Source organism: Vespa mandarinia, chromosome 1 (genome assembly GCF_050613455.1).
Source record: "Vespa mandarinia isolate Hongniang chromosome 1, ASM5061345v1, whole genome shotgun sequence".
Classification (NCBI taxonomy): domain Eukaryota; kingdom Metazoa; phylum Arthropoda; class Insecta; order Hymenoptera; family Vespidae; genus Vespa; species Vespa mandarinia.
The window spans coordinates 9,514,582-9,531,150 of NC_140810.1; the positions used below are offsets into that span (position 1 = coordinate 9,514,582).

General features: G+C 28.4%; 3 protein-coding genes across 7 annotated transcripts; 1 reads left to right on the top strand and 2 right to left on the bottom strand.

Annotated features, from left to right (window-relative positions):
• Positions 1 to 7,125: 7,125 nt before the first annotated feature.
• Positions 7,126 to 10,671, bottom strand: Ddx1 (ATP-dependent RNA helicase Ddx1). The gene is made up of 12 exons (XM_035886608.2): positions 10,510 to 10,671; positions 10,276 to 10,327; positions 9,961 to 10,148; positions 9,649 to 9,848; positions 9,089 to 9,559; positions 8,842 to 9,011; positions 8,584 to 8,746; positions 8,310 to 8,496; positions 7,944 to 8,237; positions 7,667 to 7,884; positions 7,419 to 7,539; positions 7,126 to 7,354 (listed from the first exon to the last, which is right to left on the bottom strand). Exons 1-12 carry the CDS (start codon positions 10,523 to 10,525, stop codon positions 7,242 to 7,244), a joined length of 2,193 nt encoding a protein of 730 aa, XP_035742501.1. The 5' UTR covers positions 10,526 to 10,671; the 3' UTR covers positions 7,126 to 7,241.
• A 34-nt stretch (positions 10,672 to 10,705) lies between these two features.
• Positions 10,706 to 12,892, top strand: Nprl2 (Nitrogen permease regulator-like 2). Of its 5 annotated transcripts, XM_035886615.2 has the most exons (10): positions 10,706 to 10,915; positions 11,016 to 11,129; positions 11,201 to 11,292; positions 11,361 to 11,517; positions 11,619 to 11,736; positions 11,807 to 11,896; positions 11,960 to 12,041; positions 12,121 to 12,251; positions 12,326 to 12,495; positions 12,577 to 12,892. In XM_035886615.2, exons 2-10 carry the CDS (start codon positions 11,022 to 11,024, stop codon positions 12,751 to 12,753), a joined length of 1,125 nt encoding a protein of 374 aa, XP_035742508.1. In that variant the 5' UTR covers positions 10,706 to 10,915; positions 11,016 to 11,021; the 3' UTR covers positions 12,754 to 12,892. The 5 variants fall into 5 exon arrangements, with proteins under 5 accessions (XP_035742508.1, XP_035742504.1, XP_085518358.1 ...); XM_035886611.2 differs by having other exon boundaries at positions 11,807 to 12,041; XM_085662232.1 differs by having other exon boundaries at positions 11,807 to 12,041; positions 12,596 to 12,832.
• Positions 12,893 to 13,021: 129 nt separating this feature from the next.
• LOC118450754 (cilia- and flagella-associated protein 45) lies at positions 13,022 to 16,356 on the bottom strand. Its single transcript, XM_085662205.1, has 6 exons — positions 15,486 to 16,356; positions 14,998 to 15,399; positions 14,539 to 14,924; positions 14,344 to 14,476; positions 13,980 to 14,273; positions 13,022 to 13,884 (listed from the first exon to the last, which is right to left on the bottom strand). Exons 1-6 carry the CDS (start codon positions 15,636 to 15,638, stop codon positions 13,687 to 13,689), a joined length of 1,566 nt encoding a protein of 521 aa, XP_085518331.1. The 5' UTR covers positions 15,639 to 16,356; the 3' UTR covers positions 13,022 to 13,686.
• Between the last annotated feature and the right edge of the window lie 213 nt (positions 16,357 to 16,569).

Below are 16,569 nucleotides of genomic sequence, written 5' to 3' on the forward strand. Positions count from 1 at the left end.
TTCAAAAATATCACATCTTTACAAAAGAATAGAAAAGAGTAATATGTCCAATATTTATACAAATAGTTTTTCTTATATAATTATAATTCATTTTTAATCTTTTAGAATATTCATAAAATATTCTTCTTTTTAATGTAAAAGCCTAAAAGCCTTCACTATGCCGTATCAAGTATTGTTTTTAATCAATTCGTCCTAGTCCTTTTTTATTACGCAATAAAATGTAAACAACAAAAGAATAAACGTCTCAGACAGTCGTGTACAATAGGGATCTAAATATGAAGACTAATATTCGTATTCTCGCGAGTACTTTAAGTAGTTTTATTTCGTTTTTAAATTCCTTCGTTTTCCATAATACTTTCACTCGCCTCTGAATGACCGTTCCAAGCCTCTCTTTAGACTCAAGACTAATAGAATACAGAAGAGAAAGATTTAAAAAAAGAAGGAAAGGAAAGTAAAGGAAATTTGTCGGTAAATGAAAAAATGTTAGAGCGTTAAAAAGGATACTCTATATATGTATATGTGTTTACATACATATATACATATATCCGCATTAAATGTATTTTTGTGTATCGATATTGATGGGTGCGCTCATACATATTTATGAGTACCTATCATACTAATTACATTAAGAAACAAGCCATAATCCGTACTTTTATTTATATTTCTGTGAAGTATTATTTTTATTATATTCGTTAAGGTACATAGTGATAAAAACGTGCAAAAGAATATGTGAGTTCGTTATCAAAGAGGAAAAGAGAGAAGAGCTTGATTTGCGACTATATATATTCCATAAACTTCCTCGAGATATATATATATATATATATATATATATATATATATATATATATATATAATCAATTCAAATAACAAATAAATTCAAAAGAATCTGTATTTTATGTATATCTATTGTACGTTAGTAGTATCGTCACAAGAGAATTACTTGATTCATTGTTTATAGACGTTGAAAAGAAATCTCCCTGTTTTTTTTAGATAAGAGGATGACTGATCTCCATATAAAGTAATTGAATGCGAGTAAGAAAAGAAGTGTATAAGTTCGTTTCATTTAGTCGTGGTTCTTTCTCTCTCTTTCTCTTTCGTTTTCTCTTTCTCTCTTTCTGTTTCTCTTTCGTTCTTTTTTTCTCTCTTTCTGTTTCTCTTTCGTTCTTTTTTTCTCTCTCTCTTTCTCTTTCTCTCTTTTTCTTTCTCTCTCTCTCTCTTGGATGCTTTTTAAAGAAGAAGAAAACAAATATATACCGTTTAAAAAACGATAAATTTTTTCAAACCTACTTCGAAAAATGAGGAGACAAACACTTTTTCTCTTCTTAAGTATAACCCTTCATAGGAATATTAGTACAGATGTATAGAGAGAAAAAAAGAAAAAAAGAAAGGAGAGGATCGAAGAACTTTAACAATGTGTAATCGAATATTAATCAGTCGTCTGGAATATCCGGCCGCTATGTTATGCCACACAAAGATACTTGATATTGCTTTACAAACTAATAAAGAAAAAAGAAAAAAATTATTAAATGTAATTATGGTTGTGTATGTGTACGTAAGCGAATCCGACAAATACCAAATTAGCAGCTTATTTAGGTATATGGTCTCGAGACTAATATATATTATATATACGCCGATCGCACAAGTTTTTTCTTTTCTTCTACTACCGTCGTGTACGTACAGTGAAATGGTTATGTGAATATGTATCTATATGTTTATCGTGGTGCAAGCAGTTTTTATTTGTAAATACACAAATCACGGATTCGTACAAGATATCTAACGAATAATATTAATATATACAACATATGCATACACATTCGTTTGCTCCGAAGAAGCAAACAGAGTAAGGGAGAAAAAGAAAAGGCTGTCTCCTGTAATTCTAAGATTATTGTATACTATGCGTGTATGAAGTGTACCGATAATGATTGTTTATATATCATTCGCAGGCATACCAAACAAATGCATACTTCGGACACTTGTAAAAACTTAGAGAAAGACATGTTACATGTCTATACGATTCTACACGCATGCGCACATGTCACACAAATATAAAAAAATATTTAAAAGAAATAGCATCAAAATGAATTTGCGTCAGGGCTGTGTTTATGAAGAGAATCAGCCACTTGATCTCAAAAATGTGATAGGAACGATTATCTCCTTAGGTAAAATGTGTAACTTGTTGTTTGCGAATATGCTTGTCATGTCAAAGGCAAATTGTAAAACGGTTACTTTTAGTATCATTCGCAAGGTATTTTTCTTCGTTTTTTAGGCATTGCTATCAATTTGCTTTGCAAGCCTCGTTGATGATTTATATTAGCCTTGAAGAACGAAAGTAAAGATATAGGCTGATTGGACATAATTGCAGTGCGAAGTGAGAGCTGTATATAGCAATTTAATGTGTCTTGTGATGTGTCGTTATAGAAGGTGTAACTGTGTTCAATTATATAATTCGGACACGAGAATGGGATCAGGCAATATATCGTAGCTTTTTCTTCAACGTCACTTCACACAAAACATCTATACTACTAGTATTATTATTATTATTTTTATTATTATTATTAATATTATTATTATTATTATTATTATTATCATTATTATTATTATTATTATCATTATTATCATTATTATCATTATTATCATTATTATTATTATAATTATCATTATTATCCTTATTATTATTATTACTATTATTAATAGTATTACTACTACTATTATTATTATTATTATTATTATTATTTTTATTATTATTATTGTTATTATTATTATTATTATTATTATTATTATTATTATTATTATTATTATTATTATTATTATTATTATTATTATTATTATTATTATTATTATTATTATTATTACTATTATTATTATTATTATTATTATTATTATTATTATTATTATTATTATTATTATTATTATTATTATTATTATTATTATTATTATTATTATTATTATTATTATTATTATTATTATTATTATTATTATTATTATTATTGTCATTATCATTATTATCATTATTATCATTATTATCATCATTATTACAGTTCTAGAGACAAAGATTCTTCCGTTCTTAAGAATTTCTTAATCATTGAGTCTTTGTCTCTATTATTTGCAATCATTTCCTTCTATTCTTCTGTAATTTGATTCGTATATATATATAAACATATATATATATATATATATTTGAACATTTCGTTTTCTAAATTAATTTTTTGCTCATAAAGCTTAGAGAAGAAAAATTTTTATTTATTTCTTTTAATCTATTTGCAATTCTTGCTATCTAAGACCATTCAAATGTGAGAAGAATGAGAGAAAGCTACTTGTGCCTCGAGCGCGCCAACTCTATCCTATAAAATATATATTAAGTAATCAAAATCGACCGCGAGTGTCTCGCATCATTGTAGATAAATATGATGGTATAATTTTTAATAGAGAATATATGTGTGCAGTGATCAATCGTCGGTGCTGTTCGAAAAGTGATTTTCTTTTTGAATCTTCCGATTGCTGTTCATGTAAAATGCAAGAAAGAAAGCGTCGATGTTTAGAAAAAATCATATAAAAGTTTGTAAAATGTGCAAATTCAAAGATAGTAAAGTGACAAAACGAACAAGACGACGTGATTATTTATAAAAGAGTATAATATTTCAACCGTTTACATACCTGTGTGTTTCGTAATAAGGATTAATCCGTCTGTCTACAAAATTCATAGTACAATTCGCGTTCTATCTGACAATTAATGAGTAGACAGTCAAGATGAATATGGAAGATCTTAAAAAGAAAAAAAAAGAAAAGATTTAAAAGTAAAAAAAAAAAAGAAAAAATATATACATATTATACAAATATATCCCGCAAAAGAAAAGGATTCACTTTCCGTTCTGGCAATAACACGAAGGCGAACGAATCACTTAATTGTTCGTACGTAAATGTGTACATAATGTGTCAAATGTGAGCGAGAAATGAAACCAAAATGGAGTTACCAGCTCGTCAATACTACATCTCTTAAATCATTTCCTTCTCCTGTACTTTTAATTAATTCATTGTTACGTGTCTCTTAGAGAAGATGTTTAGCTAAAGACTTAAAATGGATTATTATCACAACGTAAAGGAAGAGAAAGAGAAAGAATGAAAGGAAAAATGAGAGGAAAAAACATTAATAGTAATATTTTAAAAGAAGTTATGCAGGAAAAGAGCAAATCTCACTCAAAACGTAGATACGATCTGAATGAATGATTAAATTCGTGAAATTATGTAAGGAATCAAATTAATGTTGTCCACCTTACAATTCTCGTATTTTCGAAACTCATTAGCACGTGCTTCTAGAAATTCGTATAATTTTTAAATAACTTAAACCAATGACTATTCAATAGAAGCATAAACGAAAAAGTAATAAAAGGGAAGGGGAGAGAGAGAGAGAGAGAGAGAGAGAGAGAGAGAGAGAGAGAGAGAGAGAGAGAGAGAGAGAGAGACGAGAGAGAGGAGAGAGAGGAGAGAGAGAGAAAGAAAGGAGAGAGAGAAAGAGAGAGATAAAGATAAAAACCTAACATTATTATACAAATTAAACACGAAGCATTAGGATTGCATTTCCATAAATGATTCAGAAACGAAACTTGGTGCCATATTAGTACGAATCGTGAGGTGGATATGTAGTAAATATAATAGATAAATAAAAATAAAGATATGTGTGTGTGTGTATATATATATATATACAGGATATTCGCTTAAAACAAATCACCTAAATATCTCCTCCATTTATGATAATACGAAAAATATTTCTTACGTAATTCAAATGGTTTCAATACACGAATCTGATGGAAGATTTGTCCTATGTCATTTTTTAATGACTTTTAAAATCATTCATTTTTTTTTATATACACACATTTTTTCTATTGTATGTTATAGCTAACATTATTGTGCATTCATCCATGTATAATAGTATACCTTGGACTCTAAAATGTTTAAATTAGTATGGAATTTATTTTCAGCGAAATATCAGATTTTAATAATAACAGAAGATCAGCTATTTACTTAAAATCGTAAATAAATACATTTATTATTATAATAAATGTTCAACATGATATCCTTTTGCTGTGATATAATCCGTGAACTGATTGCACAACATTTTCGATATTTTCAGGTTTATTATTAGTAAAAGCACCAATAATTTATTCCTTCATATTTTCTGAAGTTGTGAGTTGTTCCTCCTAAATCATACGCTTTAATGTTCTTTACAGAGATAATAAATATATTTATTTACTATTTCTAATGGATGATCGATCTTCTGTTATTGTTGAAACCTGAAAGTAAGTTCCATACTAATTTTAAAATTTTTATTTTAAAATTTTAGTCCAAAAATTTCAAGTTCATACTATTATACATGGATGAATGCACAATAATGTTAACTATAACATACAATAGAGAAAAATATATGTATATGTAATAATAAAAAAAAAACATTGACAGAATTATTAAAAAATAACATTGTACAACAAATTTTTTTTCGTCTGATTCATCTTCGTAACCATTAAAATTATGTAAGAAATATTTTTCATATTGTCACAGATGAAAAAGATATTTAGGTAACTTGTTTTGAACGAAACACTATATATACTAGATGGATCACCTAACTTTATTATCTATAATATTTTCGTTATTTTTGATTTTATGGAAAAAATGCTCAAAACAAAGTTATACTATTTCAAGAAGCACATCAAACGATAGAAAATATTTTTTCTTGAGGTTATTTTTTTATGAGATTTCAAGGTCATCGATATTTTTTTTAAATGGAACCGCATAATTTGTTATATTTGCTAGTGTAAATAATACAAATGCATTATTGCACTTTCGAAAAAAATATGATCGTGAATATGTTATCTACCTTGAATAATGCATTTTTCCTTTAACATTTCTTTCTAACCAATCAAAAAAATACAATTTGTTACAGTTGTATAAATCTTCAAACATTTTTTCAAAATACTTTGCGAACTAATCATTTTTTGACATTGTACTATAATACTTTTTTATTCAAAATGGCACGAGAAATCAATTCACGTAAAACAAATTGTCTCGATTTAAAAAATACTGATTACCTTAAAATCTCAAAAAATGACTGAAAAAATTCTTTCTTTCATTAAATGTGCCTTTTGAAAAAATGTGACTTTATCCTAAACATTTTTTTCATAAAATTGAAAATAACAGAAATATTTTAGATGATAAAGTTCAGTGGTATACCCGGTATAAGTATTATATAAATATATAAATACAATTATTTAAATCAATTGTGGTTGAATGAATACTTGTGTGCGTGCGTATGTAAGTAGTAAAATATAAATAAAAGATTTATGTACGTATGTATGTAACTGGAATCATGTTTCTAGATTAAAAGAAAATATTTCATTCTCATTCTGTGATGACTGTCCGAATATGAAGAAAGAAAATAAGAAAATTTTACATAAATATAAACTAATGATTAATCGATTAAATTAGCTAATAAAGGTTTAATTAAAAGTCGTTATATCAACTTCGTAAGCAATCTGTTAAACTAGTGACCACACTTGTCTTGTCTGTTTGCATGTGCACGAAAACAAGTGGACACGTTGGCTGCCTTGCGTATGCGCTACTGAAAAATACGAACACATACGCATTAAGTCTGGACACACTATCTCAGTGCAAAAGAGAAACAGTATGATTTATATACTATATAATAAGTTAAGGTCTTTTACCATTGATTTTAAAAATATATAAAAGTTATGTATATAAATGATTAAACAGAAAAAATCGTTTGGTAAATTTTAAGGGTGTATATGTGTGTGTATATAGCGCACATATATATACGATATATACGGTGTGTGTGTGTGTATGTATGTGTGTGAAAAGAATACAAAACAAATGCTGCAAAGCCACTGTATAATACATTTGTGTAACTAAAATAGTAACGATGCGATTATGGAAAATTATAACAATACAATAAATACTTACCGTATGTCTTATATAAATTGCAAATGCTTTTATGGCAATCGACTAGTTAACTTTCGAATTCTGTTTCGATGATAGTTACTTACACTTTATCAATCCTTTCAAATCGTATATAAACGAACGGCTACTGAAAGAGCATTTACAGTATGCACACAAAAATAAGTTCTTTGCTGTTATATTTTTCATAATACAACTTTTTCACATATTAAATTCAAAGATATAATGAAATATTTAGATGCACAGGTAAGCTATCAAAGAAACTTTTAATTTTCAATTTAGTATACTATTAGATGTCTATTTAGATATATCAGTTGTGCTTTTGATTCTAGTGCAGTCAATTCAGCAACGATGGGTGCCATTTGATGTACGTGATTTTCATAATTGGTTCCTAAGAACAATACGTTTTTATAATTATAAACCTTGTATACTCGGAAACATATAAAATTACTCACCCATAGCTGCTCTTTTTTCTCCATAACTAACTTTCCCATCAAATTCATTTATTGGAATCTTTATATCTGAACCAACTTGTTCAATTGTTACATTCAAATGATCTTCAATGTCTGCCAGATACTGTAAACGAATAAAGCTTTTTACTTATTTACAGTTTAAATAAATTATTATAGCAATCCTTGATTTGTATCAGACCCTGAACTATGCCAGGCAGTTATAAATGTAAAGAAAATGTTTTTGACCTTACTCTAGGTTCATTATACCAAGTACAACATCCACCTTGATCAGTGAGATTAGTATTATGACAATTTCTACCGCGAGAATGACACCATTCACCATGATACCATACTTTCTCTGGTACATTGCTAACTAAAGAAATAGCCAAACCCATTCGTTCAGCTCTACCGACTCTTCCAATTCTGTGCACGTAATTTGATTTTTCATCGGGCAAAGTAATATTGATCACTAGACAAATCAAATAATTAATCTCCATTTTAAATAATTTTTTTTCATATGATACTTACTGAACGGCAAACCGGTTATATCTAGACCTCTTGCTGCTACATCTGTGCAAATTAAGAACTTTACTTCTTTTTTTTTGAATTTCTCTAAATTCGCTTTACGTTCCTGTGGTTTTCTATCACCATGCAAACAAACACATGAAAGTTCACTTCCTCCTACTTGCTTCAAATAACGTTCCAAATTATCACAGTCAAGTTTTGTTCTGCAAAAAAGTAATGCTCTATCCATTTTATGTTCCCTTATAGCACGGATACAGTACTCTCCTTTTAATATTTTAACAGCCTCTGACAATACTTCTGTAAGCAGATTTCAACAATTAAACAAACAATATGGTAACAGCATTGAGAGGACAAAACTAACTATTATACCAGCTGTGTTATTTCCAGGTTTTATATTATCCCTACTATGCACTCCATCTGTTTCAATATTTCTTCTTAAGTTTTGCCATAATTTGTCTTTCTGGGGATCTACTATTACTACAACATGATGAACAGTTTCAGGAACTATATCTTCTCCCTTTAAATCAACCCACGTTGGAAAATGCATTAAACGTTCCTAAATGCACCAGTAAAAGTTACAATATACTATTATTAGATTATATAAAGCAATATTAAATAATATTATGATGTATTTAAAACTTACAGCCATCTTTTTTACTTCAAATGAATGTAAAGTTGCTGAACATACAATCATCTGCAATCTTTTTCCATCTGATGTAATCTTAGGAATTTGTCTATGTAGACGATCAATAAGTTCTGTATATCCTTGCTTTAATAATCCATCAGCTTCGTCCAATACAAAAAATCTGTGTGTGTGTATATATATATTATATTATAAATATAATAACCTTGTAATAACCAATCTTTTTGATATTATTTTTTCAGTTTTAAAGAAAATTACCTGCAATGTGTCAATGACATGTATCCTCCTTGTATTAGATCTTCCAAACGACCTGGTGTGCCAACTACTATATCAACACCTGAATTTAACATTGAAATCTGTTCCTTTACGCTTACTCCTCCAATAACTAATAATTCTCGAACTGTAGGATTGTTTAAATGTGTTTTAAACTAAAAATTAATAAGTATAAATACAACCATATATTTCTTTAGAAATTAAAACAGTCATATCAAAAATACAAACTTACTTTTTGTATCTGATTATAGGTTTGTTCAGCTAATTCCCGAGAAGGTTCAATAATTATAGCCTGTGGTGCATTGTTTATAGGTTTATTACTTCCTATGCTTTGACTATGGCTACTGTTAATAGGATTAAGTTTCACATAATCTTTTGGAGCTGAAGATATAGCAATATAATCATTTGGTGGAGGATACTTAAATGGTTGAGCACCAAAATTAAATGACATTTCTGCATTTTTCAGTACAACAGCTGGGAAAAAAATTTGCGATTTCTGTTGGGGATTCAATGTAAAAGCTACACCCAAATCTACACCATTTTTTGTGAATCTTATTATGCCGTTTGATAAATCAAGTAAACATCCAATTATACAATGCATTCCAAAAGGTTCACCATAATTATCAAATTGCTTTGCATTGGACTTTTTACCAGTACCTCCAAAGCCATAGCCAAATCTATCTGTTCCTAAATCTAAAGAAGCCTGTTTAAATTATAATGATTTGTTAAAATTATTCCAAGTACCAAAACATCAATTTTCCTGTCCATTGTATATAGAATATAATTAGTTACCTGAGACGTAGACCACCCCACGCGACATAAACCCTCATCCGTGGGTACGCATTCAAAAAAAAATTTCCCATCTCCTTGTACTCCTTTATTGGCACGGCATCCATGCCATTCCTTTGGCTCACGACTCTGACATCTTAAACTATCTGGCGTCACAGCCAGAGCATGATCTCTATCAAATAGGCTCAATCCCCAATGTATAGCTAAAAATAATTACATATTTATTGTTACAATATTAAAAGATCTAAAAGGAAGAGAAAAATTGTATGTGTCTATTATACTCTATTTCATAAATAATAAAAATGGGCATAATACAATGTGATAATTCTTTTGTAGAGTTGTTAATTTTTCCAGATTCCATATCTTTTAAGGTTTCCCATACAATTTGCAAAATTGGTAAACAAAATGCTCCAGTTTTTCCACTTCCAGTTTCTGCAGCCATTAATACATCACCTCCACCCAAAATTAAAGGAATAGCCTCTGCCTGCACATCTGTCGGTAACCTGCAATTTATCAAAATGTCAAAATATTGTAGATAAAATTATTATAGCAAATTTAACTACATTATCTTTTGAAAATATACTCTATCGTGACTACACAAACGAAAAAAATGTTAACAATATAACTCACATCCAATCTATTTCTTCAACAGCTTGTGCTATTTCAGACAGTACACCCATTTCTAAGAAAGAAAAAAGAAATTAAATTAAAGTTTAATGTGAAAATTAACTAATTTCTATTTTATAAGTATTAATGTTAATAAATGTCAAAGTATGATCGTTTAACCTAATAAATTATACGTAAGTAGCAAATTTGACAAGTGTACGTAGTTAAATTTTATTTTAAAAAAATGTCTTATCATACCTTCAAACGCTGCCATATTATTTATTTATTAATTAAATATATTTCTTATATAAATTATAAAACAGATACGCGAAAATTCAATACACTGGCAATTACTTCATTCAACTCACACAACTCTCTTACTTATTATTGGCCTTATATAATGGCTTCCAACTATTCTCTTATTCGCAAGTCACAATACCTGTCATTGTCGTTATTGTCACTATTGTCACTATCGTCGCTCTCGTCGCTCTCGTCGCTATCGTATATATACCCTCCCCTGGCGATAACGTTTTTCGTTAGATTTAAATTCGCTATTATAGTATTTTTTTTTTTACAAATTGAATAGATTCTGTGTAATTGCAGGTAAATAAAATTTCAGAAAACAACATTTCAACATTTTGAAATTCAACTGTATCATTCTTTGGTAAATACATAAATATATAAACTATACTCATAAATAGAAGGAACGTATTCTCACTTTGAACATAAAATCAATGTAATTTACTCTTTATTTTTTAATAAAGAAAAAAATGATATCACTTTTGGAAACTGCAAAGGATAAAGTTCAGGAAGGACCAATACGATGTATATTCTTTTCCGAATTTCATCATATAGCTGGCCCAAAGATCACTTGTCAGGTTAAGTTAAGAGATTATATTAAAAATTTCATTTATTAAATCTAGAACATTTATTTTTTTATTTTTTACAGGTACCTGATAATTTTGTATCGAAAGATATATTTGATAACGTCAATGTTTATATTATACCAAAGGCACAATTACAAAGAAGTACAATTACTGTGTAAGTTAAAAATATTTATTAACATTTAATATTCAATATTAATAAATAAACAAGATTAATTATTTTAGAACATTGAAAGACTATAAAATCTTAGGATTTCCCGTGAAAATAGACGATAAAAAATATGCAAGAAATGCTTTTTATTTTAATTTATGTTTTGTGTGTGATTCAGAAGCTCGCACAGTTCATTATGAGCCAGTAGTTAAGAAGATGTCTGATTTTTTGGTACTCATTTACCTTAATCAATTTATAGGTATAATAATATAAAATAGCATAGTTGACAATACAATATACTTAAATAGATTTCTATATTTTGTACACGTTAGATGGCTTTAGAAATTGAGAATTGTTTCTTATCTGCTTCCGATGATAAAACTAGATTGGCTGAAATGTTGGGACATGTTATGCAAGAATTAAATTTGCATAAAATGTGCACACTAACGGGTAAAAATTGTATATATTTAGTATCTTATCATAATAAACATACTTCTGTGTTAATAAATTTATTTTTAAGAGGGAACAATGACATCACATTTGAAAGTAGTAAAACTAGCACCAGAACCTAAGCCAGTTCTTGATCATCAAGTACCAATATTCTTAGAAGGTAAGGAAGCATTTCACAGTGATCAATGGGATTTAACAACTCAGCAAGTATTACCATATATAGATGGCTTTAACCATGTTGCTCGCATAGCGGCAGAAGCAGATGTTGAAAACAATTTAGTTAAAAGCTGTGTACAAAATTTAGCGTAAGTTTATATTAAAGAAATTCTTTAATCAATAAATTTAATCAATAAATATTATAAAGTATATTTTATCATTTTCTAGGTATTATAGCATTGTAACTTTAATTCCAATATTTCAATATAGTAATGTCTATGCAGCAACGCCAAAACTAAAACAATTAGCAGAAGATATCAAATTACAAGAAAGATGTATTACATATGCATCTAAATCCCGTAAGCACTACTATCTAATACATTAGTATGTTATAACCTAGTTTTCAAGAAGAAATCATTATTATTTTTTGCAGCAAGACAACCAGCATATCTCAGAGATATATATCGTATGTATGCAAGCATGACTCATAGCTGTAGTATGAGGGACTTGTGTCAACGTTTAAATCCACAAAATTTAAGAATTAATGAAAGAAGATTAGTTCAATTTGGTCTGATTGAAGGTCTTATTCGAAGGGTCTATAAGGTCTGTTCTTGCATTTGAGAAATGTTCTTTTATATAGTTATTGTTTAACAGCATATGCATACTCACATATACATATTTCAGTACCCTATACTTTTGCCAGGTATACCGTATAATGAAGAAACACGGAATAATCCTATTTATAAGTATTTTACGGGAACATATAATTTGGATGAAATTTGTTGTAATACAGGTCAGAGTGTGGCACAAATAGAAGAAATCGTTGAACGTGATCCAAATATTGTTATGTTATGGAAGTAATTCAGTTGTACAAATTATATAAGTATATTTGTATATATACAGTATTAAGATTTTGTATAATATAAATGTGAATAGATAATGAAACAAAAAATCATTTTATTATAATAGATATAAAATGTTAACCCTTTACACTCGGATATGTCCCCTCTGAGGGGACATCAAAGTTTATTAGTGATTAGGAGAATGAACTTATTTTACCGCAACAGAGAAACGCATGTTTCCCTGTAGTTTTTTATTGAAATGGCACAAGATAGCAAATCAGAATTTCATACAATTACCAAAATATATGAAAAATATATCAGCCGGTTTTATTTTGAAGAGAACATGTGAAGTGCGTTCACGACGTTTATTCGTATATACACATTTCGTTCTAAGTGTGATAATCTTCTACTGCGATAAGAAACAATGGGCCCAGTACGATTTCCAATATAGATTTTCAACTCTATGGAAATTCTTAAGCATTTCATTCTAAACATGATTATCTTCTACTACGATAAGAAACAATGGGCTCATTATGTTTACACACCTGCATCGAGTATTTAATCTTAAAAGTGCGCATGGTATAGCAGCTCGCGTGTCAGTCAACATGTTAAAAAGAGCGATAAAAAGGATTTGTGGTACAAAAGTACGCGATTATGGCTCAATGATGTAGTCACACTGTAGAAAATTATAAAAAATAAATTTTGATTTTTTTGCAAATATATGTTCTTTAGCGTCTACAAATTCATATAAACCAAATATCATTACAATATCTTATTTGGTTCCGAAACTATACTGTATAATATGACGATTCCTGGATGCACTTTTTCGCGAGGAGGTGGCGTCGAGTTGCTGATAAATAACGTTCGAAAAGGCACCGAGTGCAAAGGGTTAAATATACATAAACATAGTATTTATTATCAAATAAGAATTTTTACAAGATGTATATATGTATTATTCAATATTTTCGATTAGGCGTTTAACTTCATTAATATATATTTCGGGTACCTTGCTCTCTCTCATTTCTTTACATTTTTGGTTCATAGCCTCCTGTAACTTCTTCTTGCGCATAGCAACTTGTGTACGAATTGCCAATCCTTCCTCAAACATCTTTTGTCTTGCTTGAATACGTTCTCTTTCCTTTTCATTTACCTAATGAAAAAAAAGGGAAAATTGGATGAATTTATAATATAAGTATAGAAATTGCACAAACACCCAAAATATTTTTAACTATCATGTAGATGGACCTGTCTTAATATCTCACTACGATGAACAAGAGCTTCTTGTTGTTTCTTTTCACGATTCTTCTTATCGCAGCAAAATGCTTCTTTCTGTACACGTAGAATTCTTTCAAATTCACGTTTTTCTCTATTAATTTCAATTGCTTGTATTAATCTTTTATTTTTTATTTGTTCTTCTCTTCCTTTCCGAAGATCCTGTATAGTTCCAATTTTTTTCATTGCTTCTTCTTTTTCTTTCCGTCTCCATTCTCTCTCTACTTCTTCTTGTATACGGTCTGCATTTATTGCATCAATTTGTGCCTGAAATTTCAATGTTTATATAATATTCCTGTATCATTTGATTTCATTGTTATAGTAAACAAATGTTTACTTGAAGATCTTGTGTATGCTTTGCCTGTACAGCCAATCTTTCTTTTTCCTGTTCTTTATATAAATTCTCCAATCTTTGCTTTTCATCTAATTGAGTTTCTCTTTCTTCTTTATATTTTTTATATTGTTTTATCCTAAGAAAGTTACATGAATTTAATTGGTTTATTTATTTAATACAACAAATTGTAGATGTTACCTTAAATCTATTATTCTATTCTCCTCTTGTTCCATAACTTTAAAATGCTTCAATTGTTCATTTACTTCTGCTAGATCTCGACGGATTTTAGCACTTTCAGCTTCCTTGTGGCGTAACTTTTCTATTTCTGCTAACTGCCAAGTTATATTATTCATATTAATTAGCTGGCTCTCCTCTTGCTTTCTTTCAAATTCAAGTATTCGTTGCTCTTCATTCTCTGTAATTTGATCCTTTAAAATTTTTGAGAATATTTGTTTTCTAGAAATTTCCTCTTCTTCTTTCTTTAAATCTTCCTCAATTGCCCATCTTCTTTCATTTTCCATCATGTCATTTAAACGTTTTTCTTCTTCTGCCAATTCTTGTTTGATTAATTTCTTTTCAGCTATCTACAAAAGACCAACTTTTTCTTAATTTATTGTATATTGAAATAAAATCTGATTCTTTAATGCGATATAATACCTGCATATCTCTTATAGCTCTACATTTAGTTTCTAAGATAAACCGATTAAATTTTTGAATTTCCTCTTCTTGTTCGAGCTTTAAATTGTAAGCTCTTTCGAGTAAATGCATTGTCCTTTTCTTGGCTTCTTCTTCGACTTCATTTAACATTTTGTCTTTTTCGCGTATCTTTGTTAAGTCCATCCTACGAATAGCTTCTTTGCGTATCATACTGTCCTTGGTAAGTCTATATCTTTCCTCTTCTGTTGTTGCAATAGTTGCTTGTTTCTCTTCTTTAGTGACATAGTGACCACGCTTTTTAAACTCCTCATACTCTTTTTTTGTAATAATAATTGGTTTTTTTGATCCAATAGAAACAGTAAGATGTTTTTGCTTTCCATTTTCAATTCGAGTTTTCTCTGTCTGAAATTTGTAAAGAGTTTAAAATTTTGTATTTTATGGATAACTTGAAAAGAAAAAAATATTTATAAATATTTAATGTTTCTTACCCCCCATTCTCCTAATATATTAGATTTTAAATTTGCTGAAATTACACCTGATGTACATTTTTCATTGTCACGATATTTTAATTTGCCGCAGGAGGACGTTTGTTTTTGTAAAGGAATATCTGTAGCATTTAAGATGTTCAAAGTTTTTGACATGATTTAAGATGCTTCTGAATTACCGCGCTATGCATTAATCAATTCACTCCCGCATTAAACATACATTTTCATTCAATTTTTTTAATGTCAATGAGATTCATCAATTTTTAATTCATATAATGTTACAAATAATTCCAAATTCATATGTGCATCTGGCACGAATTGCTGCTGTTATCCAAAATGAAATACTATTGAAAAATAGTTACATCATAGAATGTCACGTTCGTTTGTTCGATAGCTACATATAAATACATGGTGTTACCTGAAGATTAATCAGCGATTTTTGTAAAATTAATATAATATTTAAATACCAAATAAAAGAAGTAATTATTATTAGGTAGACGTTATAAATTCTCATCATGGTATAAATCTAACATTTTTATTATAAAACTGATTATTGGTACGCGAACACAAATAATATTTATTATCATAAATGCAATGCTTCAATTTCGAATTATAGTATCGATATATTAAACTTCGATTCTAGTTGTATAGACGATTTGTTACAAGTGTAGAAAAATATACGTCACTACGGGTGAATATTATACATTTGTAGTACACTATACCGTATTTTTTCTATATTAAGAGGACAAAAAAATATCATAATTTCGAATATATATAGATAAGCAATAGAAAATGGGAAATACTTCAATCAAAAGAACAGATAGAAAGAAAGCAAGTAGATTTCATGAATGCAAAGTAACAGATCAAACACTCATCTATTCATTAACTATGCATTTAACAGATATAAAAATTATATTTTACCATATCATTGAAATAACATGTACATTTTTCAAACGACAAGTAATGTATTACTGTATTTTAATATATTCAAGAATTCTTAATGTTAGGAAATAAAATATTTATTCTTAATATAAAATTGTTAAAAATAAAAAACATTATTGTTTCGTAATACGTAAGAAAAATACAT

What these genes read in the sequence shown, in the direction of transcription:
- LOC118450754 (XM_085662205.1), bottom strand. Translation starts at nt 15,638, where the DNA reads ATGTCAAAAACTTTGAACATCTTAAATGCTACAGATATTCCTTTACAA. An exon ending in ATATATTAGGAGAATGGGGG is followed by an intron (nt 15,400 to 15,485) that starts GTAAGAAACATT and finishes TACAAATTTCAG; the next exon opens with ACAGAGAAAACTCGAATTGA. An exon ending in AGCATACACAAGATCTTCAA is followed by an intron (nt 14,274 to 14,343) that starts GTAAACATTTGT and finishes TTGAAATTTCAG; the next exon opens with GCACAAATTGATGCAATAAA.
- Ddx1 (XM_035886608.2), bottom strand. An exon ending in TACAAAAGAATTATCACATT is followed by an intron (nt 9,849 to 9,960) that starts GTATTATGCCCA and finishes AATTATTTTTAG; the next exon opens with CTATACATTGGGGATTGAGC. An exon ending in CTTGGTATAATGAACCTAGA is followed by an intron (nt 7,540 to 7,666) that starts GTAAGGTCAAAA and finishes ATTCGTTTACAG; the next exon opens with TATCTGGCAGACATTGAAGA.
- Nprl2 (XM_035886611.2), top strand. Translation starts at nt 11,022, where the DNA reads ATGATATCACTTTTGGAAACTGCAAAGGATAAAGTTCAGGAAGGACCA. An exon ending in GCCCAAAGATCACTTGTCAG is followed by an intron (nt 11,130 to 11,200) that starts GTTAAGTTAAGA and finishes TATTTTTTACAG; the next exon opens with GTACCTGATAATTTTGTATC. An exon ending in TTATTCGAAGGGTCTATAAG is followed by an intron (nt 12,496 to 12,576) that starts GTCTGTTCTTGC and finishes TACATATTTCAG; the next exon opens with TACCCTATACTTTTGCCAGG.